The 24,285-nt window shown below is 34.1% G+C and overlaps 1 protein-coding gene across 1 annotated transcript in view; it reads left to right on the top strand.

The window, feature by feature from the left end:
• The window catches only part of ANO5 (anoctamin 5), a 72,662-nt gene that overhangs the window by 20,424 nt on the left and 27,953 nt on the right, over positions 1–24,285 (top strand). The window contains exons 7-13 of the mRNA XM_025355794.1: positions 442–555; positions 3,818–3,933; positions 16,779–16,913; positions 17,283–17,388; positions 17,492–17,552; positions 21,925–22,076; positions 24,202–24,276. Of these exons, the coding sequence (XP_025211579.1) occupies positions 442–555; positions 3,818–3,933; positions 16,779–16,913; positions 17,283–17,388; positions 17,492–17,552; positions 21,925–22,076; positions 24,202–24,276 (759 nt within the window). The remainder of the gene's footprint in view (positions 1–441; positions 556–3,817; positions 3,934–16,778; positions 16,914–17,282; positions 17,389–17,491; positions 17,553–21,924; positions 22,077–24,201; positions 24,277–24,285) is intronic.

The following is a 24,285-nucleotide window of genomic DNA, read 5'->3' as shown; positions in this document are numbered from 1 at the left end:
GATATCAGGTAAAAGGCCTTGTAAAAATAATTAATTGAAGAAGTATTCAAGACAGCTTGGATAAATATCAATTCTACTCCATATTCCCCCAATTGAACTGTCAGTAGTGACATTAGTCTCCTACTTGAAGCCCTAATTATAGTAGAAATTCTGGCACAAAGAACTAAAGAGGAGGTTTGGACAGGAGAAACAATAAATTATGGTCCGTTCACCTCTTCACCCCATCAAAGGAATGGGGAGCTCTCAGACTCAGAAGCTAAAATATCTGCAAACTCCATATAATCCCACACTCTACATATTCCAGACAACCAAGAGAAGCTTCCTTCTATAATTAGAGCCTGTATCTACATTCAATGTAGACATTTTAAAATTGTGATTTAAAGGAATGTGGAAAGCATAAGTTCTGAAATGTGATAGTGTCTTTTTGTACTTACCTTGTAGGTGTACTATATTCTCTCAAGATGTCCTTTCGGCATAGAAGATGGGAAGAAAAGGTTTGGGATTGAAAGGCTGCTAAACTCTAACACTTATTCATCTGCCTATCCACTCCACGATGTATGTATAGGTTTGATTGTGAAATTCTGAGCTCATTTTCCTACTGCCATGTTCATTACTGGGAGAGAGAATCTTCCTTTACTTCAAATTGCTTACTTTTCTCTCCTGGTGGGAAAATCCCCAAAGACTTCCTGGTTCCAAGCTGAGAGCTTTACCAGCTATGCCGAGATATATACTAAATGTGTCTTTGAAGTTTCAAATGGACACGTATTTTAAAAACTTTTACATTTGCAAAAGACTTTTTATTAGAACCCATTTTGAAAATAGCAGTCACATTAAAAGAACATTTTAGAACATAATATTTGGAAATTTCTATCTGAGTCCATTAGTTCTTTTCTCATTTATAAAGTTTTGAAGCTGTAAGGAATTTAAATTACATGCATTCACATATTCATTCATCAAATACATGATTGGCTTCAATTATATGTAAAGCATTCTGTTAGCCATTATTGGAACACAACCATGAATCCAAGCTCATAGTCTAGGATTCTCCTAGAAATAAAGCATGCGTACAATTGCAATATAAACTAAAGCATAAGAGTGCTTCAGATGTTATGACAACTGATATTCAGAAGAATTTTTTTGGGGGGCTGGCAAATCATTGTACGAAAACATTGAGTTTATAAGTTTAATAGAGAAGTGACATTTTACATGATTCGCCTGTTGAACCAAACCTGAAAACTTGGCCTTGGAACCAGTACTCAGCCTAATTTCTTAGCCTAATACAATAATTTTGTATTTTTAGTAGAGACGGGGTTTTGCTATGTTGGTCAGACTGGAATTGAACTCCTGACCTCAGATGATGGAAACTTTTTGATGGAAACTTTCTCATTTGAATAGCCAGCGTTTAAATTTCACCATCTATTGACAGTAGAAATCCTTTGGCTCAATGTGTATATATTCTACTTTGAGATCATCCCTTGGACATCTATTTTTATTGTTTCTTTTGTTACAGTTTTACTCTTCCATACTTAAAAAGACTTTTTGATGATGTATTCTCTTTGCAAGAAATATAGTTCTCAGTAATAGAAGAAACAAATATTTTAATTGAAACAAGTGGCAGCTAAATAATTCCCCATTTTTTGAACAGTGTTGCTGTAATAGTTCCCAAAAGCCCAAAGCCAAGCTCTTCCTTTTCTAGGACTTTGTCTGTTGTGCTAGTTTTCCTCTGTTAATATTTAATTTTTGTTTTGTTTACTTTTGTTTTTTGAGATGGCGTCTTGCTCTGTCCCCCAGGCTGGTGCGCAGTAGGGCAATCTTGGCTCACTGCAGCCTCCGTCTCCAAGCAATTCTCCTGCCTCAGCCTCCTGAGTAGTTGGGATTACAGGCACATACCACCACACCTGGCTAATTTTTGTATTTTTCGTAGACAAAGGGTTTTGCTGTGTTGGCCAGGCTGTAATTGAACTCCTGACTTCAGATGGTATGCCCGCCTCAGCCTCCCGAAGTGTTGAGATTACAGGCATGAGCCACCACAACTGGCCAATATGCAATATTTATTCAGTAGTATGAGAATTTACTCTAAGTCAGTTCAACACTGATTAGTTTTTTTTTTTTTTTCTTTATGTGTTTCCTGTAAAAGTAAAGGAAATTTTCCAAAATGAGTCACCATTTTCAACAGGAGTATCAATTTAGTAACTTAAGTATTGGAGAAAACAAACAGCCTCTTTTTTTATTCAACAGCCCTTGAACACATATATAGTACCTAATCACTGAGGATTGGTTCCAGAACCAATCCCCTGACCCTTGAATACCAAAATTCCAGCATAATCAAGTTTATTATATAAAATGTAGTAGTATTTGCGTATAGCCTACACATATTCTTCAACATGCTTAAATTCATCTCTAGATTATTTATAATACCCAATGCAATATAAATGTAAATAGTTGTTATGCTGTGTCTTTTTTTTTACTGCTGTTTAAAATTATTTACAATCTTCTGTTGGATAGATTTGAGGATTCAGAACCTGCAGATACAGAGGGCCCACTGTCACATTTTTTTTTTCCTGGGGCAAAGAAACTCTTAGGAGATTATAGATTCTAAGCAATAACATGGACATTTGGTAAAGCAGAGATCTAAAGTAGGTTAATAAACACTTTGCACCTTATTCTGTGCCAATCTTTCTTCACAAAAGGGCTCATTCTTTTTTCTAGAGATTTTGAGTTTTTTTTTTCAATTAATTTTTAGGGCATTAATTCTATCCTTACAATGCCATATCATAAAGCCAAACTAATGTCTTCAGTCATCACCAGTTTTAAACTATATATGTAGCTTTTCAGTAGAGTCATATAGGCTCATTGGAAATGCAATGTCACTGAGCTGTCATTAGAGATAGCTATAACTTACTATTGATTTTACTTTTTAATCTTTCTTTTCTTCTGAATGCAACATTAGGTACTGGATTTTCCCTTATGTGCTTTACAGAATCATTTTTCAAAATACCCACATAGGCTGCTTTTTTGGTTGTTTAATTTCTTAAGATTCAGTTGAATTACCTACAGAAGAAGAAAAAAGTTAGAATCTTGGTGATGCAAAATTTAACGCCTTATCATATATATATTTTCACATGTGCTAAATTTTAAACTGGATATCTATTCAGTGCTGCCTTCAGCAGTTCATTTGTCTACGGTGAAAACAAAATGTCTTAAACAGCCACAGTGTACACAATACTTTGCTAGGCCATGAAAATATATAAATAATATTAGTCGGTATCTAACAATGGGAGAAGAGCTTATGCATGAAGCAATACTGAGCCCCTTAAATGCTAAAGTTTTTTGTAATATTTTAAGTTCTTTGGCAAGTGGCTATAAGAAAGGACAGAACAGGATTCTCTTCCTGTAATAGCAGTATGACCTTGGATTCATTGCTTAACATTCCTTGAGGTTTACTTTTTTCATCTATAAAAAAAGTGTTAGCCCATTTCTAAAGTCCTATCTAGTTATATAGTGATATGGCTCTCTGGGCCTGGAATATTGTATTAGGATTTGAGCAGAGAAGAAAGGGCATTCCACGTGAAAGAATAGCTTGAGTAAAGCCAAAGTCTTACACTTTTACTTGTATTTTGAGATATCTTTGTGTGATAATTTAATAAATAAATATTATTATAGTTTGTGAAATAATTTCATATCAATTGAATATGAAATCTAAAAGTAAAAGAAAACATACCCTTGTTTACTAACCTTCTTAGAACAGCAGTGTTTATTTACTTCACCTTTGTCTTTTGCTTCATCTTTTATGTACCCTCCTCTTGAATATCTGCAGGGTCAATATTGGAAGCCATCAGAACCTCCCAATCCCACCAATGAAAGATACATACTTCACCAGAATTGGGCTCGATTTTCCTATTTCTACAAGGAGCAGCCATTAGACTTGATTAAGTAAGTTTCATACATAGGATCAGACCAATTAAAACTTGATAATGTGATTTTTATTCACAATGGCATAATATTCTGTTTTAACTACTATTTTCACCCACTACATTTCACAACTTCTTGGTTTCATATCTACACTATCAATTAGCAATTCATTTAGGAAAATGTTGTTGCTAAATTGATGAAATACAACAGAGATCGTATAGTGGTTAAGAGGTTAGACCTTAGCATTTAACTAGGCTGAATTCTAATCCAAGTTCTGCCTCTTGAAAGTTATATGAATTTGGTCAAGTTACTTAACCATTATGAAAATAGGAATAACAATATTACTACTTTTTAGCATGGTAGTTATAATATCTATACTATCTGTAAAATGGGAATAGCGATATTACTACTTTTTAGCATAGGGACTAGCACTTAGTGTTTAGTACATATTAGTTTTTGTTTCTCCTGAAGTCCAGAAATTTGGAACATAAGACAAAGGTTGTGTATTGATGTTTGTGTGTATGCTTTCAGTGAGCTGTGACGACATTTGTTCTATGACCTCAATCCTTTAGACAGTTTCATTAGCTAAGCAAGAAGACTATGGTTGCAGGTTATTGCTTTTGGGAGGATCACGAGGTCAGGAGATCGAGACCATCCTGGCTAACACGGTGAAACCCCGTCTCTACTAAAAATACAAAAAACTAGCCGGGCGAGGTGGCGGGCGCCTGTAGTCCCAGCTACTCGGGAGGCTGAGGCAGGAGAATGGCATAAACCCGGGAGGCGGAGCTTGCAGTGATCTGAGATCCGGCCACTGCACTCCAGCCTGGGCGACAGAGCCAGACTCCGTCTCAAAAAAAAAAAAAAAAAAAAAAAAAAAAGGCATAGCAATACTACAAGCATACAGGATATTAGGAGACTTCTATGATTTTATTCAATGAGCTATTAGATTAGAGATCTCTTGCTACTATAGGCAGTGTTTTTTACTTGGTGATTTATACTTGCATTGCTATGCTTACACAGCATCACAGTATCTGTTTCATGAGACTGATTTGAATGGATCCATCCAAATCAATTGAAATGTTATCTCAACAGTATGTTTAAGTGAAACTAGAGGACACATTTTGAAAAATAAATGTCAGTTAGTCAGTTTATAAACTGGGGCTTTTGATAAATCATGCTAACTCCTTCTTGAATGGTTATTTTAACTGTTTTGAATAATAATCATTTAATACTTTAAGTTATGAAACTAAAATATTTATCAAAAACATTTCAAATAATTAGGAGATTAACAAAGTTTTAAGTGAAATTCTACCTTCATCAAACTCCACAAAAATAACTAGACTTGATTTGGATAATATTGATTTAGTCTTATTTTTGTTTTTATGTATAAAAAAGCAGAGAAACATTTTTTTTTTCTGAGAGCAATGGCATCTTTCTCTTCTCTTTCATGCTAAGATTTTTCTGTATTCACTAAATAGTATATTACTGATATCCTTCTATGAATACACAAAGATCTGTCTGATACTATTTAGTGGAACACAGAATATCTTATTATAAATTTTTCATAATTCATTTATTGGTTTTTCTATTGAAAAACATTAGGCTGTCCCAATTTTTAAATATAATTTCAACTTTTTAATTTTAGATTCGGGGGTATACATGCATGTTTTTTATGTGGATATATTGCATGATGCTAACATTTGGGTTACAGATCCTGCCACCCGAGTAGTGAGCATAGTAACAAATAGGGAGTTTTTTAACCCACATCCCTCTCCCATACTACCTCCTCTAGTAGTCACCAGTGTATATCGTAGTCATCCTTATGTCTATGTGTATTCAATATTTAGCTCCTACTTACAAGGGGGAACATGCAACATTTGGTTTTCTGTTCTCTTATTAATTTGCTTAGGATAATGGCCTCCAGCTGCATGCATGTTGTTGCAAAGGACATAATTTTATTCTTTTTGACAGTTGTGTAGTATTCCTTGGTTTATATATACCACATTTTATTTATTTACTCCACCATTAAAGGGCGCCTAGGTTGATACCATGTCTTTGCTATTGTGAATAGTGCTGCAGTGGACATATGGGTGCATGCGTCTTTTTGGCAGAACAATTTATATTGCTTTGAGTATATACTCAGTAATGAGATTGTTGGGTCAAATGATAGCTCTGTTTTAAGTTCTTTGCAGAAGCTCCAAACTGTTTTCCACGGTGGCTGAATTAATTTTCATTCACATCAACAGTGTATAAATGTTCTCTTTTCTCCACAATCTCACCAGCATCTGATATTTCTTGACTTTTTAATAATAGTCATTCTGACTGGTATGAGATGGTATCTAATTGCAGTTTTGATTTGCATTTCTCTGGATTAGTGATGATGAGCATTTTTTATATGTTTGTTGGCTGCTTGTACATCTTTTGAGAAGTGTCTGTTCATGTCTTTTGTCAATTTTTTAATGTGGTTATTTGGATATTGCTTGTTGATTTGTTCAAGTTCCTCATAGATTCTGGATATTAGACCTTTGTTGGATGTGTAGTTTGTGAATGTTTTGTCCTATACTGTAGATTGTTTACTCTATTGATAGTTTCTTTTGTTGTGCAGAAGCTCTTCAGTTTAATTAGGTCCCACTTGTCAATTTTTTTTGTTGTTGCACTTACTTTTGGTGACTTAGCCAAAAATTATTTACCCAGGCCGATGTAGAGAAAGATATTTCTTAGGTTTTCTTCTAGGATTTTTATAGTTTGAGGTCTTACATTTAAAACTCTATTCCATCTTGAGTTATTTTTCTACATGGTGAAAGATAAGGGTCCAAGTTTTATTCTTCTGTGTATTGCTAGTCAGTTATCCCAGTACCATTTATTGAATAGAGAATCCATTCCCCATTGCTTGTTTTTGCCAGCTTTGTTGAAGACCAGATGGTAGGAGGTGTGCAGTTTCATTTCCGGTTTCTCTGTTTAGTTCTATTGGTCTATGTGTCTGCTTCTCTACCAGTACCACACTATTTTGCTTACTGCAGCCTTATAGCATAGTTTGAAGCCAGGTAGTGTGATGCTTCCAGCTGTGTTCTTTTTGGTTAGGATTGCTTTGGCTATTTGGCCATTTTTATGGTTCTCTGTTAATGTTAGAATAGCTTTTTCTAACTCTGTGAAAAATGTCATTGGTAGTTTGATAAGAATAACATTGAATTTGTAAATTGCTTTGGGCAGTATGGCCATTTTAATTATACTGATTCTTCTAATCCATGAGCAAGGAATGTTGTTTTGTTTATTTGTGTCATCTCTGATTTCTTTCATCAGTGTTTTGTAGTTTTCCTTGTAGAGATCTTTTACCTCCTGGATTAGCTGTATTCCTAGATATTTAATTTTCGTGGCTATTGAAAATGGAATTGTGTTCTTGATTTGACTTTTCAGCTTGAACATTATTGACAGATAGAAATGCTACTCACTTTTGTTCATTGCTTTTGGGTCCTGAAACTTTACTGAAGTCTCTTATCTGTCATTTATGAAGTCTAGGAGACTTTTGGTGGAGTCTTTAGGGCTTTCTAGGTATAGAATCATTTGTCAACAAAGAGAGATAGCTTTTCTTCTTCTTTTCCTATTTGGATGCCTTTTATTTTTTTTCTCTTGCCTGATTCCTCTGGCTAGGACTTAAGTACTATGTTGAATAGGAGTGACAACAGTGGACATCTTTGTTTTATTTCATTTCTCAAGGGGAATGATTCCAGCTTTTGCCCTTTCAGTATGATGTTGGTTGTGGGTTTATCATAGATGGCTCTTATTATTTTGAGGTATGTTCATTCAATACCAAGACTATTGAGGGTCTTTTTTATCATGAATGGAAAGGGATGCTGAATTTTATCAAAAGCTTTTTCTGCATTTATTGAGATGATCATATGTTAATCGTTTTTCCTCATAATTCTATTTATGTGGTGAGTCACATTTACTTATTTGCACTTGTTGAATCAGGCTTGTATCTCAGGAATAATGCCAGTTTGATCGTGATGTATTAACTTTTTGATGTGCTCCTGGATTTGGTTTACTAGTATTTTGTTGACAACTTTTGTGTCTATATTCATCAGGGATGTTGGCCTGACATTGTCTCTTTTTGGTTGTTGTGTCTCTATCAGATTTTGGTATCAGGCTGGTGCTGGTTTCATAGAATGAGTTATAGAGAAGCCTTTCCTTTTTGAGTTTTTGGAAGAGTTTCAGCAGGGTTGTTACCAGTTCTTCTTTGTATGTCTGCTGGTATTTGGGTGTGAATTCATCTGGTCTAGGGAATTTTTTGGTTGATAGATTTTTAAATTAATGATTAAATTTCAAAATTTATAATGGTCTGTTCGGGTTTTTACTTTCTTCCTAGTTTAATCTTGGGAGCTTTTGTGTTTCCAGGAATTTATTCATTTCCTCAAGATTTTCTAATTTATGTGAATAGAATTTTTCATAACAGTATTGGAGGATTTTTGATTTCTATAGGATTAGTTATAATGTCATCATTGTCATTTCTCATTAGACTTATTTGGATCTCCTTTTTTTTCTTTGTTAATATAGCTAGTGATATATCTTGTTTATTCTTTTGAGGAACCAATTCTTGGTTTCATTGATCTTGTGTATAGATTTTTACATCTCAACTTAGTTCAATTCTTCTATAATTTTAGTTGTTTCTTCTGCTAGCTTTGGAGTTGGTTTGTTCTTATTCTCTAGTCCCTCTAGGTGGAATTTTAGATTGTTATTTTGAAGTCTTTCTTACTACTTAATTGAGGCATATTAGAGCTGTAAACTTTTCTCTTAGCACTGCGTTAACAGCATCCCAAAGATTTTGGTAAGTTGGATCTTATTTTTATTAATTTCAAAGAATTGTTTGATTTGTGCCTTAATTTGGTTTTATACTCAGGAATTATTCAGGAGCAAGTTGTTTAATTTCCATGTATTGGTACAGATTTGAGATATGTTGGTATTGATTTCTATTTTTAAAGCACTGTGGTCTGAGTGTGTGCTTGATATGATTTTGTCTTTTTTAATTTATTGAGATTTGCTTTATGACTAAACATGTGATCTCTGAGAAGATGAGAATATATATTATGTGATTGGTTAGTGCTCTGTAGATGCCTATTAGGTCCAATTGGTCCAGTGTTGAGTTTAATCCAGAATTATTTCGCTAGTTTTCTGCATCAGTGATCTGTCTAATGCTGTCAGTGGGATGCTGAAGTCTCCCACTACTATTATGTGGCTCTCTAAGTGTTTTTATAGGTTAAGAAGGGCTTGTTTTATAAACATGGGTGCTCCATTGTTGTGTACATATATATTTAGGATAGTTAAGTCTTCTTGTTGAATTGAGCCCTTTATAGTTATGTAATGGCCTTCTTTGCCCTTCTTAATTCTTGTTGGTTTAAAGTCTGTTTCATCTGATAGAATAGAGACTCCTGTTGTTTTTGTTTTCCATTTAGATGGTAGATCCTTCTCCATCCCTTTACTTTGAACCTGTGAGTGTCATTATACATGAGACGGGTCCCTTAAAGACAGCAGACAGTTGGGTCTTGTGTTTTTATCCAGCTTGCCACTCTATGTCTTTTACATGCAGTGTTTAGACAATTTATATCCAGTGTTAGTATTAATATGTGAGATTTTGATCTTGTCATCACATTGTTAGCTTGTTGTTTTGTGGACTTGATTGTATAGTCTCTTTATAGTGTCTCTGGACTATGTGTTTAACTGTGTTTTGTGATGGCAGGTATTGTTCTTTCATTCCATGTTTAGTACTCCTTAAGGACCTCTTGTAAGCCTTGTAGAGTGGTAAAAAGCTATCTCAGAATTTGCTTGTCTAAGAAGGATTTTATTTCTCCTTCACTTAGGAAGCTTAGTTTGTTGGGATATGAAATTCTTGGTTAGAATTTCTTTTCTTTAAGGATGCTACAAATAGGCTTCCAATATCTTCTGACTTGTAAGATTTCTGCTGACAGGTCTGCTGCTAGCCTGATGGGCTTCCATTTGTATGTAATCTGACCCTTCTCTCTAGCTGCCTTTAAATTTTTTTTGTTTGTGTTGAACTTGGTGAGTCTGATGACTGTGTGCCTTGGGGATATAGTGTCTCATTAGGGTTCTCCATCTTTCTTAAATTTGTGTATCAATTTCTGGTGGGATTGGGGACATTTTTATAGACTATATCCTCAAATATTTTTCCAGATTGTTTACTTTCCTGTCTCAGGAATGCCAATAAATCATAAGTTTGGTCTCTTCATATAATTCTAAATTTCTTGGAGGTTTCGTTCTTTTTTTTGTTTGTTTTTCACCTTTGTCTGGCTCAGTTGATTTGAAGAACTGGTTTTTGAGCTCTAAGATTCTTTCCTCAGCTTGGTCTATTCTGATATTAATACTTCCTATCATATTATGAAATCTTTGTAGTGATTGCTTCCTTTCCAGAAGTTCAGTTTTGTTTTTTCCTAAAATGGCTATTTCATCTTTCAGCTCTCAGATTGTTTTACTGGATTTCTGGATTACTGGATTGGGTTTTAGCTTTTTCTTGATTCTCGCTGAGTGTCATTTCCATCTAGATTCTGAATTCTATGTCTGTCATTTCTGTCGTTACCATCTAGTTAAGAACCATTGCTGAGAAGTTCATTTGGAGATAAGGGGACACTGACTTTTTGATTTTCCAGAGTTCTTGCACTGAATCTTTTTCGCCTGAGAGGGCTGGTGTTCCATTAACTGTAGTATAAGTTAAGTATAATCAATTGGCTTCATTACTGGGTGTTTTCAGAGAGCCAAGGCTCTGTACAGGGTCTTTGTGGCAGGATTCTTGCCTTGAGTTTCACAGTTTTGTGTATTGGCAGTGTTTTTGGTGTTGTAATTTGGGCTATTATCCAGTAGATGGCACTTAGGAGTAAGAGCCAGCAAATAGGCTCCGCCTTGCAGCGCTTCAGTATTTCTGCCTATTCACAGCAGTGCTCTGTGGTGGGGTGAAAAGAGAGATGACCCTCTCTCCTTCCTGGTATGCTTCGGGATCCTGGGAGAGCCCCTTCTGATCACTGGCACTCTGTATTTCCTTTGTTACTTGCTAATTTCAGTATTACTTCTGATATGATCTGATACAATTTATAATTTGCTCTACTTATCTCTGGTGTTCAATCAATTTTTGTTTTATATCTTTCCACTCTTCTCTATTCCTTTTTTTAGTTTTTATGTTCCTGGGGTTTTCTTGTATCAGCAAATATTTATTTGAGAAGAGTTCACTCCGTTTTTAGGTTTTTATTACAGTATTATTCAATTTCATGTTATTTGGGGAGAATTATCAAACTAAATAATTTACTTCACATTTTTTGACTTTGTTTTTGTTTTACATTTTTTTGTGGATGTGGTCTACATATTTCAATTTGTTTTTAATTTATGAACAGAGTTTCTAGCACTAGAATGCCCTTCTCTGTTAGTCCATCACACATTCTCAAAATATTGTCTGTAGACACATTTTCTGCAGTGTTAAAAATGTCATTTTCATCATTGTGTGCCTGTGTTTTGACTCTGGCTCATCGCATGAGGTCAGGGGTAGCATTTTTTACTTGTGGCATCATGTTGGCACTCAAAAAGTTTTAGATTTTGGAGAATTTTGTATTTCGAATTTTCAGATGAGGAATGCTCAACCTGGTGAATGGGAGTGAGGGAGAATCTGTTTCTGTGTGTGCTGGACCTGAAGCTTCCTGTGAGTCTCAGAGCTGTGGGCACCCATCTTCCCTTGCCCTGCGAAGCCTATTTCTTTCATTTCTTTTTTTTTTTTTTTTCCTTTTAACTAGCATTTAATTTTACAGAGTTTGACCTTATAGAACCTCAAAATAAGGTACTTACTTGTTTTCACATAACATATCTTAAACCTGTGGAATCTTTAGGTTAGCACGATTAAAGCACCTGCCATCAAAAATGCATTTTACAGTCTCTCCATGGCTGTATGTTCCAAAACTTAGCTGAGTTGAAGTATCAGAAAAGTTCCATTGTAGATGGTCAGTAATCCGGGCAAGATGTTGACAGTAACCAGGAGATCCAGAAGTAAGAAGGTTCTATATAATGTCCTCAAAGCCTGGTGAGCCTCTTAATCTAGCTCTTGGCCTTTTAATTTAGCCCTTGCCTCAGGGTTTTCAATTATGCTGTTGTAGGTTTTGTTTGTTTGTTTTTGTTTTTGTTTTTTGCACACAACCAGAGCTGGCTAATTTTTGTATTTTTAGTAAGGACAGGGTTTCACCGTATTGGTCAGGCTGATTTTGAACCCCTGACCTCGTGATTCACCCACCTCGGCCTCACAAAGTGCTGGGATTACAGGTGTGAGCCACCACGCCTGGCCATGGGTTATTTTTTTTAAAGAATCCTTTTTAATTTTACAATAAAAGAAGTTAGTGGAAAAGTAGTATTTGTTTTACAAGAAATTCCATTTACAGAAAGGAATATTGTGATAAATATTGAACAAGATTGTTTCCTGAAAAGTAATTTTCTCCCTCTGTTCCCTTCCTCATTTCTGTCCCTTCCCCTTCTTTTCCTAATTCCTTACCCTCTAGTTATGACCTTGGACAAACTACTTTTTTTTTTTGGCAGGTTTTCTTTTTTCTTTTTATTATTATTATTATTATACTTTAAGTTCTAGGGTACATGTGCATAACGTGCAGGTTTGATACACATGTATACTTGTGCCATGTTGGTGTGCTGCACCCATTCCAACTCTCCTCTCTTATTTCCTTTTTTTCTGTTTACTGCCACTCCTCCAAGGAGTACCAGTCTCCTCTTTGTATCTGATTCTTCTCAAGAAATATTGCTTTTCTCAGGCTGCCACTTCCAGTCCTGCTCTTTTCAGATTGTTTCTTATAGATTACAAATGACCAAATCCCAACATATATTCTGCATTAGGGGATTTAGTTAAACTTTTCTCTAGGCGTCATTTTAGCTGTATTTCTTTATGTTTCCCACCCTACTTTACATTTTTCCCCTATAATTTCTTAAACATCCCCACCTCTCTCCTGTATCTTAGGTTTGTAGCAGCAGGTGTTGAAGTTGTGTTTATTTCCTTACTTACAGGTAATTTGAGGATCATGATGTTCTGTGTCATGATACTGAAGGCCTGTATTGAGTTTGGATATTTTTTCCTCTCCTTGTTGATTTCATGGGTTTTAGTAAAGGTTTTATGGGTAGACCTGATAAAAGTTAAAATATTCTTAACATAGAAAGAATTTGCCTGTAATCTCAGCACTTTGGAAGGCCAAGGCAGGCACATCAGTTTAGGTCAGGAGTTTGAGACGATCCTGGTCAACATGGTGAAACCCCGTCTCTATTTTTAAAAATAATAATAATAATACAAAAATTACCCCAGTGTGGTGGCACACATACCTGTTAGCTACTTGGGAGGCTGAGGCAGTAGAATTGCTTGAACCTGAGAAGCAGAAGTTGCAATGAGCAGAGATCACACCACTACACTCCAGCCTAGTACAACAGAGTGAGACCCTGTTTCAAGAAGAAAAAAAGAAAAGAAAGAATTTATTCATAGATGCATAATTACAATTTACACATTTATTTTAATGAGACTTTATTAAGCATCACTACATATCAAGTAAGATACTGTGCCTACAAAGATAATCAGATTGTGGTTTCCTAACATGAATTTGTTTGCAGGAACACACACAAATGCATATTAGTTACAGCACAGTAATACTCCAAACAAAATACAGAGGGAAAAGCACCTATCTTCATGACAACCTCTAGGAAAGCTTCACAGTGTTCATTCTTGAACTATGTCTTGAAAGATAAGTAGCAGGATAGTAGGTAAAGAAGTTAGGTAAGAATATCTCAGGCAAAGAGAACACACAAGAGCACTGTGTGTTTAGTTCTTCATGTAGGAGTGTCGGCAAAGAAGATTTGAATGTTTACCAGGAACAAAATCCTGAAGAATAATGCTGAAGTAAAAAGATGAAGCTTTGAAGGAAGAAAAGGATATTGCTCAGTTTTTACTTTAGAAACATCATTTTATTGGAAACAAAAGATAATTTAGATGGATATAAGATTGAACTCAGGGAAGTAAGGAGGTTGTTAAAATTGTTCAGCAATAAATATTAGAAGTCTTTTCAAGGCATTGGCAATGGGAAGGAGAGGAGACTATGAATTAGAAAAATATTTTTATGACAGAATTCATTGGACCTAATGGATTGTTGGATACGGAGGATAAAAATAAGGAAGACAGCATGATAGGGTATCTAGAAAGAGATACAGTTTATAGGAATCTGAGTTCCTAGATTTCACATATTTCATGTTACGTCTACACCAAACATCACTTTCGTGTCCAGATATCTGGAACTGACTTTTCTGCCTTTTGAGCACAGATAATTTTGTCACATTAGATAATAATTTTGGGGAAGATGGCAATGCCAAGATTGAAAAAAATGGGCTGATAGAGCATATAAAATTGAAGACTGATCACTGGCACATCAGCTCTATCAGCTCATTTTTTTCCTTCCAGCTTACACTTCATATAACGTTTTTTGATATCCATATGTTGTATGTTAACGCTTAGAAATAAAATTGAAATACTGCCACATACTAAATAGCATAGACTAAATACAGTGTGGTACGGATAATGTTATTACAACGTGAGGATAATACTGAAGCTAAGTTTCTCAGGTGTTTATGGATTCATTGTAAAAATAAATCACTTTAGAAATAAAGTTTGCATTTATTGATTGATTTCTCAAGATTGTTTTCAATTTAATGCTATCATCATTCTTTTGATTATTTACTATGTTTTCGACTAAGTAGTACATCTTGGAAATACAAAATGAGGGCAGTCCCCTCACACAGTATCTCGCAACCAATATTACTGAATCTCTTCTACCTATCAGATGCTATATTAGATGGTGCAGTGCCACAATCAGTTGAAAGTCTAGTAAGTAAAATGGACAGGTTAAAAAAGATCATAGATTTAAATATATGGCATATTTTTCTAAAAAATAATACTCAAAAGAAGTCTCTCCCTATATTTGAGCTTTTATAGTATCTCATATTATTAGATTTCTCTTATTTTCTTAGTTATGACCAACAAGATAGTTTAAATTAAATATTAAATGTGATTTCAATAATGTATACATTTTTACCATATTGCAAGTCTAATAAATATCTCTTGCTTTCTGAGATCCTGAAAGATTATTTAGTGTTAATCTGTTACTGTTAGACACCCAAGTCCAAAATTTAGTAAAATAATTTGTATATTTCCACATGTAATAAATACTTGCCTGATTTCATTTAGTAAATTCTCAGCAATTTCTCTTTTTGACAGGTCTAGAGTTCTTGAGGGATTTTATTTTTTATGCTGAAGGAATAAGAATTGTGACAATCAAAAAGGAGAAAAAAGTAGTACTTTAAGGTTGTTGAAATATCCAGTTTCCTTATGAATTATTAAAGAATGTTTAAGTCTATAGCAATAATGATGATATTATATTTCTAATAACATTGATTCTGTAATTTTTAAAACATTAAAATAGACATGGTAAACAGTAAATTTCATAAAATATATGTTTGTACTTTTTTCTGATTTTGATGTTATGTACTATCACAGTATTTTCTACATTTTTCAGCAAAAAACTGGGAGAAGCAAAGTTCATTCACTCTAAGTATGAGTAAGCTAAGGAAGTTGTGAATGGCAGATTAACAGGGGAATATTATAGCATTGTAATTTAATTTCAAGTTTATAGTGATCTGGAAAACCAAATTAGGGAAATTAACAATGCAAAAATGTTCATCATCACTGAAAAGCATGAAAAAAGACAGGATAAGCAGAAAGATATCTACTAATTTTAAGAGTGTTGAAATATGACGAGTGGGAGGTTCAATAAAATTAATATTGTATATGATAAATATATTTTAAAATATCATTGTGAAAAAACATTTATAACTGTTATGTTCAGATATGTGTTCTTGTTGAGCATATATATAAATTACAATTTAATATTAAGTACTTTCATAGAATCATATAGCACGCTACTAGAACACAAAAGGTATCACATCTTTTTGCCTAGGAAACTGTGGAAAGACTCACAGATTTGGTGAGCTGGGATCTATATGAACAAGGAGGAGGATTAATCAGGTTAAACAACAACAATAACAAGAAAACCTGACTTTCTGAGGAGGAGAAAACTACTTTCTCTCATTGCTAAATGGGGTACTCGGTTAAAAACAAAATACTCGGTTGCGAGAATTAAAAGGTTGTGCCAATAAATGCTGTCACTTTTCAGTTCTTTGAAAACCAAGAGCTGAGCTGCATATTTCATAGAATTTTTGCTAAAGTAGTCATGTTTAATTCCTTGGCCTGCTACCTATGTTATAATCCTGTAAACTTCCAAGATTCAGACTTGGAGAAAGATGGAAATGTATACCTACAATGTGGTCAGAGAAATGTTTTCAGTTTTAGAAAGAGGGATAAAGCAAAAGTCCATGCAGATTTTGGATATGGTTTTGATTTGTTAAGTTCATTCCTAGAAATTACATTGTAGAATATTCTGTAGTTTATTTAAAGACCATTTAAATTATCTTTATAATACAGAGGCTTTCCAAATTATCTTATTTAAATTGTAAATCTAAATTCCATTTAATTGACTTTCTACTTATATCCGTTATCCCTTTTAATCCTTGTATCAACCCTTTCACTATGGAATAAGTACTATCTGTGTTAAAACATGATAATGATATGGAAACTGAAGTTTAAAGAGTTGAATAACTTCACTAAAATTATATGTCTAGAAAGCAATGGAGCCAAAATTAGAATATATGCCTGTCTGAATAAAAAATCAAGGCTCTCTGTACTATAACATTCTTCCATATTCTGATTCTGTTTTTACTCTTTTCAACAGGAATTATTATGGAGAAAAAATTGGTATCTATTTTGTCTTTCTTGGATTTTACACAGAAATGCTATCCTTTGCAGCTGTAGTTGGCTTAGCTTGTTTTATTTATGGTTTATTATCAATGGAAGATAACACAAGCAGGTAAGTGCACCTGAGTTGCCCAGATAGAGAAAACGTCTTTAGCTTGTGCCAAACGAAGCTGTTGTTATTATTTCCCTGGCGTTTCCTTCAGAATGTTTCCTTATAGCAGCAGATAATTGATGTTTTCCAAAAACTACTCAAACATAACAGTAGCCTCTCACCTGGTGCTTTATGGAAAATCTGTTTTTAATGATGGGCTCTGAAAAGTCTACTCCTCAAAGCATGACTTGACCCACTATAGAAATTGCTGCTTGATTGCCCCCTCTGTTTTATGTGAGAAGTTATATAAGTAGTTGTTCTAATAAGAACAGCTTGGACTTTTACCTAAATGCCTATCACTTTTCAGTAACTTGGCTGTTCCTCTTGCAGCACTGAAATCTGTGACCCTGAGATTGGTGGTCAGATGATCATGTGCCCACTCTGCGATCAAGTGTGTGATTATTGGAGACTAAATAGTACGTGTTTGGCTTCAAAGGTATGTATACATTGTAATATGTTGAAAGGCTTTGAATTTTCCTCCTTTTCAATGCATTTAGTACTAAATTATCTTTGTGTTATTGTTATTGTTATTTTTACAGTTCTCCCATTTGTTTGATAATGAGTCAACAGTGTTCTTTGCAATATTCATGGGAATTTGGGGTGAGTAAATAGTCCCATAAAGAAACAGCTTTCTTCCTATTAATGTGTTGTTTTGTCTCCATATAACATATGACAGATGAAATATCTTACATACCAAATGTGGTTTGAGATCATTGGGTCTTTGTTAGCATTAATACACTGATGGAGTGCATATTAGTGGCCATTGGTTCTTGTTCCACAAAGGTCTCTATTAAACATCAGCTCATTTCTCATTTCTCATAATTTTTGAAACATCAAATACATTAATTTCTCACTGTCTTTCAGTGCCATGTTAAAAACAGGCTCAAAAGTACTTAATTCAGGGGAGACTAAACAAATATTTTGTGGCTGGAAGACATTGAGTCATGTATACAAACTGGAACAAGGATCAAAAACTTGAGGACTAATGAACATTTATTTCGTCTAAATTGTCAAGTTATAGTTTCCACTTCCACATTCATTCATTAAAAGCCTTCATATAAAGTGGAATTTCCCTTAATTTTGAAAATGCCCCGCCCAGGACTTCATATTTTCCATTTCATTTGGAAAGTTAAAGTGTCATGAAGTTTTTCCTATCATTAGCAAGGAAAATATGTTCTGTAAGAATAACTTTGTTAGAAGAGACCTAAAGACTGGTCTAAAATATATCACAAAACTTGGAATTCGTGGTTGTAAATTAGACATTTTTCTCAATTAAAAAACACCTCTAACAAACACAAATATGTGCCATTCAAAACTGGGCAAGGGTGGCCTGGTGCGGTGGCTCACGCCTATAATCCCAGCACTTTGGGAGGCCAGGTGGGCGGATCACAAGGTCAGGAGATCGAGACCATTCTGGCTAACATGGTGAAACCCCGTCTCTACTAAAAAATATCAAAAAAAATTAGCCGGGCGTGGTGGCGGGCGCCTGTAGTCCTAGCTACTCGGGAGGCTGAAGCAGGAGAATGGCGTGAACTTGAGAGGTGGAGCTGCATGCAGTGAGCCCAGATCACACCACTGCACTCCAGCCTGGGGGACAAAGCAAGACTCCATCTCAAAAACAAAAAGCAAAAAACAAAAAATACAAAAAACTGGGCAAGGGCTGCATTATCCAGGCAAATAACATCAAAATTTTTAGGTATGTGTGCAAAGCAGAGGGATTTATGGATTTCTCTCATTTCTGCTTGGCTGCTGTGGTCTGAAGAGAGCACCCTAGATTCAAAGAGAACAAAGAATCTAGAAATCTTATTAATGGTTTAACAGCAACCCCAGTTTGTGTAAGTTGTTGTATATACATGTTGTTTATCATGAGGCTGCCAAATCCTACCTCTCCTTACTTGGAATCGAAAATGAATGATAGGTGCATGATTAAAACAAATACATTGTGAGAATTTTCCATTGTTTCCATGGAGAGAAATTGTGCACCAACACCTGCCTTATATTACATCATAAATAGAAGAGTGGGTGTGTGTGGAGCACCCCACAGCACTTCACAGCACTATTTGCAGTTACTTAATCACAAGTGAGACTGGTCACGTTTTTAATATTTACTGACCATTGGCTCTCCTTGATGTTTGAAGTATTTAATTTATTTTTATGATTCACAGGTACTTTTGTGTAAGTACAGTAATCCTTTCTGTCTGCCACAGAAATTGCAAATATTTTTTTCAGTTTGTAATTTACATTTGATCTCATTCATAGTCAATGGACATTTTAATATATATTACTGGTCATAAAACTTTCCTTATGGTTTTTCTTGTTTTTGTGTTTCTTTAGAACACCTTTCCCACTCAGAGATAATGTAAGATGTTCACCTATGCTTTATTTCAGAAATTTGATGATTTCATTCTATTTATACTTTAATATAATTCAGCAACTAGTTTTTAAAGTTTCTACCCTGGAACAGGTACTATTCTAGGCAATAGGAATTTAAATATGCACATACATAGTGCTTGATTGTAAGACACATTTTTAGTGTACATGCCTCCATGATTGTCATTGTGTATAAGCCAGGTTCATCACTAGATTACTTGCTCCTTTGGTACAAACACCATGGCTTTCATCTCCATAGTTCCAGGGCTAGGCATATGGTATGTATTCAAATATATGTTGCATCAATGAATAATTTAAGTGCTAATTGTATTCCTTCTTAAAAATAAAAAAGGTCAATTCCTATTTAGGCATAAAATGTAAGGCCCAAACCAAGGGTCTCTTTAATTTCCTGAAATCCTTTTCAGGAAATATGTGAATCCTGTGATTCCTATATACTTATAATCACAAAAGTCCATAGAAATCATGGGAACAATTTTGGTTTTAGTCCATATCATTTCTCTTTCCTTACAGTACTCTTTTTGCTAGCTATTTTGTACCATCATTAATTTATCTCAAAATCCCTTCTATGTCAGCCAACTTTCTTATTTCTACTTCAGCATTAACAAACTTTGAGACAAAAAATTTTAAATGCTTAGTGTATTTAAAAGTTTTAGCATTATGTATATGACATCCAATCTCTTGCATAGCCATGGTAACCAAATACTGCTTCTAAAATTAATGGTAGTTGTCCTGTTGTGGTATAAACAAACAAGCAAATATTAAAATGTTTAACAGTACCAAGTTCAGGAAACTGTTCTCCCTGCTAACAATGTATTTATTACATACAGCAGTAATGAAATTAATAGAGTAAAAGTTTCTGCCTCATGAAATTCACAACCAGTGTTAAATGATAGTATGAATAAGTGAATGAAATATAACCTATGGTTAAGAAAGTCACAATCTAATTGGGAAAGAATCTGAAGTCTACTTTCATAGAAGTGCATTGTAAATGCTGAGGGAGTACAGAGGAGGGCTGAATTACTTTTTGACTGGAGGAGTTATATGAGGTATCTAAAATAGCCAAACTCATGGAATCAAAGAGTGGAATTGTGGTTACCAGGGGTTAGAGGATTAGGAAATGAGCAGTTATTAATCAGTAAGCATACTTTAAAGTTTCAATTAAGCAAGATGAATAAGGTCTGTACAACATTGTGCTAATGGTCCACAATAATTAATTGTACACTTTAAAATTGTTAAGTAGTTAGTCTACAGTGTTCTTCCCACTTAATAAATGTTTAACTATTTCTTTAAAGTTTAAATAATGAGCAAAGGAAAACATAAGCCAATGTATACATGAGCAAATAAACAAAAAACCAACAGTCAGAAGATAGATATATTTGCACTGGAAAAATATATTTTGGAAGCTGAGACAGCAATTAAATGACTACAATGATAAAAATATAATTAGGATTTTAAAAAATGTATGGATATCCATAGTTCTTTACATTGTTTAAAAGTTAGTGAGTCAGAAAGTTGAATCTTTTATAGATGATAAAATCATAAGTTAATATTGGAGATGTTAGTATTCTCTTCCTAAGTATATCCCAATAGAAAGGCATGTATATGCACACCAATAGATTACAAGAATGTTCACAGCAGCACTATGTGTAATAGCAGGTATCTGGAAACAACTCAAATGTCTGTCAGTCCAAGAATATATAACCAGAATTGCAATTTAACCATACAGTTGAATACTATGCAGCAATGAAAATAAATGAATTTTCACTGCACACAGCAACAAAGTTGAACCAAAAAAAAAAAAAAAGCTTGACACGAAAAACTATCAGTTGTATACCATTTATGTAAATCCATTTGTAATGGAATATTTTTTATATTGGTGCTGATTATATGGGTATATTTATTTTGTAACTTTTTTTGAATTGTACTTTTATATTTTGTGTACTTTTCTGTAAATATATATTCTTCAATTGAAAGTTGATAATTCCAGCACTCTGGGGGGGCTGAGGTGGAAGGATCACTAGAGGCCAGAGGTTTGAGACCAGCCTGGGTGACAGAAGGAGACTCAAATAAAGACATGAAAAGAAAGCTGAAGTTTTGTGTGTATACATAATATATGTATTTTAAAAGAGAGAGTAATTGTGCTGGGGATTGACTTTTATGCTTCCTAGGTATATTTCCCTAAGCCTGAGAAAGCAGTACAATGACTTAAATGATTTCCATAAAAGATAAAAGATACATGCAAAAAAAAAATTCAGTGTTAATAAAAAGCTAATTTTAAATATTACTTCAAATTATCTGAATGAAGAAATCTATTAATATGTCTGAAAATAATTCTTGCTTGGACCACTGACCAAGAAATTAATTTAAATTTTTGTATGAGTTTTTTTTCAGTGTGTTATCGGATACACAATATTATGCCAACATTAATAATTGATGAAGTTTTAATCAAACACAACAGTGAAACAATAGCCACCTGAAACATGTGAACCATCCTGCAACCAAAGCGATTAAAGGGAAAAGTTGAAAAAGTTTTTAACTTTTTTTTATATCTTTTTTAAAATATATATTTGTTTACCTGTAGTCACCTTATTTTTGGAGTTTTGGAAACAACGACAAGCCAGACTGGAATATGAGTGGGACCTGGTGGACTTTGAAGAGGAACAGCAGCAGCTTCAGCTGAGACCAGAATTTGAAGCTATGTGTAAACACAGGAAATTGAATCCAGTGACCAAGGTAGACTAGAATACTGTGAAATGGGCAGCATATCTCAATGGACACACTGCTATAGGTTTCTTCTCATATAATCATAGTTTAATTTGCCTTTAAAGTATTCTGCAACATATAAATGACATAAACTACTTGTCTCTAATATACATACATGTATATAAATATATATATATGAATGTATATATATGAAAATTTTCAAACACTTTCAAATGTAGATAGAAATGTATAATGAACCACATGGATGAACCCATCACTCAGAATTAATCATTTTTAATTCATGGACAATCTTGTTTCATTCATACTCATACTCCTTTGTGTCACTAAATTATTTTGAAACAAATCCAAGGCATAATAACATTAAACTAAGTTCAAAAAGGAAAATAGTGTGTATGCTGTGGGTTTTGTATATAAATGTATAGACATTGAAATGATCCTAAGTGATATATAAAAATTAAAATAGTATTTATATTAAGATTGAGGTCTTATGAGTGATTGTTTTATTAGATTAACTTTTCTTCACATGGCCCCTTTTAATTAATTTATTGACAATCATTGTGTTGGTGTGTGGGGGAAGAAGTCTATGTATTAGAATGCTTAGCTGACAAACCAGCTGTATGTTCTTAACTGAGTTGTTTAACTTTTTGGTACCTCACTTTTTTCATGTGAAAATGGAAGTGCTTTCCTTTAAAGACCAGAATCTTGGTTACATATTTTTCGAGCCCCTATTTTTCCATAATCTACAATCACTGTGTTTCCTGCTGCTATTTAAAAGAGAGTAATATGTGTCCCAAATACACTCTCTTCAGTAGAATTCCCTCTTCTCTTCAGAAAACTATTCTTGCAATGTAACATTTAAAATTATTTTCACCATTTAGGCTTCACTAAACAATTACTAAGTTTCATTGGAAGATCACAAAAACATCTCCAAAGAGCATGAAAGCATCTCAGAAAATACATTAACAATTTGGGTGGCAGTTTGAAATTAAGAAAATATATTAAAAGATATTGACAGAATAATGACATGATGTTTATTCCTATTTCATGAGATAAAAAATAAAACAAAAGCAGTCCCATTAGCTTTGCCAAAAATTAACAGAAAAAAAATGTATTGAATGCTTACATTTGAATCCGGTTGAAAAGCCATATGTATTGATTCACTGTGAATCATTGACTTCACTTAGCTTTCGTGGTTTAGAAATCAAGAAACAGAGTTTTTTATGTATTTATTTATTTATGTATTTATTTTTACTTATTGCGGTGCTTCTTCAGTGTTTAAGGGCAACCAGAACCGTCACATTTAAGTCTGCATTGGGAACACACACGTGCACCCACACAAATATGCATACACATGCATGAGCACACATACATTGGGTGCATACATGAATATACATGTACACAGTCACATATACACATACATCCACACACATTCTGAGGTCTGTAGGACTCTTGGACAGCCTACCCTGCCTATTGAGAGTCCTATTTTTATTCAGACCACCCTTAAAATTCTTAAAATGTGAAATATTATGTTATAGAATTACATGATTTTGATTTCTGCTGACAGCTTTTTTTTTCTTTTATTATTTTTTGCTTCTTTTAGGTAAAATCTACTTGCTTCTTGATGTGCCTAAGAATGTCAGCTGTATAATCAATATCTTTCATTAATGACTCTTGAAGTCTTGGCTCCTGAGCTATGTGGAAGAACACAGTTTATCTGAAAAATATAAAGAAAGCATCTAATATTATGCAGAGCAATTGCAGAGCAATGCAATTCGATTCAATTAGATAAAATTATAACACCATTAAACATCATAAAGCATGTCTGCCTAAGCAGCAACCTTCATTATTTGACTTTATTTACTGAGTGCCAGGCCCTAAACATCGTAATTCAGCATTTAGGAAATTGTGTGTATCCATTTTGTCTCATATCATGTGTAAAATACCCCATCTAGGACGCCTAGAGATTTCTCCTTCAAGAGAAGGAACCATTCCTATAATGCAGCTTTCCATGGCCTATAGTAGGCCCTTTTGGGAGGTTCCTGCTTTAACCGGGCTCTATGATATTGACTAGTGCTTGGAGTCTTGACTTAGAGGGGAGATTTTGAATTTCTTTGTGATTTCTTCAACATCACAGGAGATGGAACCTTACATGCCTCTATATGCACGTATTCCATGGTACTTTCTTTCAGGAGCCACAGTGACATTATGGGTGAGCATT

The sequence above is a fragment of the Theropithecus gelada genome, chromosome 14, assembly GCF_003255815.1.
Source record: "Theropithecus gelada isolate Dixy chromosome 14, Tgel_1.0, whole genome shotgun sequence".
NCBI classification, from domain to species: domain Eukaryota; kingdom Metazoa; phylum Chordata; class Mammalia; order Primates; family Cercopithecidae; genus Theropithecus; species Theropithecus gelada.
The sequence above is the reverse complement of the archived record's forward strand: the minus strand, read 5'-3'. Positions and strand labels throughout refer to the sequence as shown.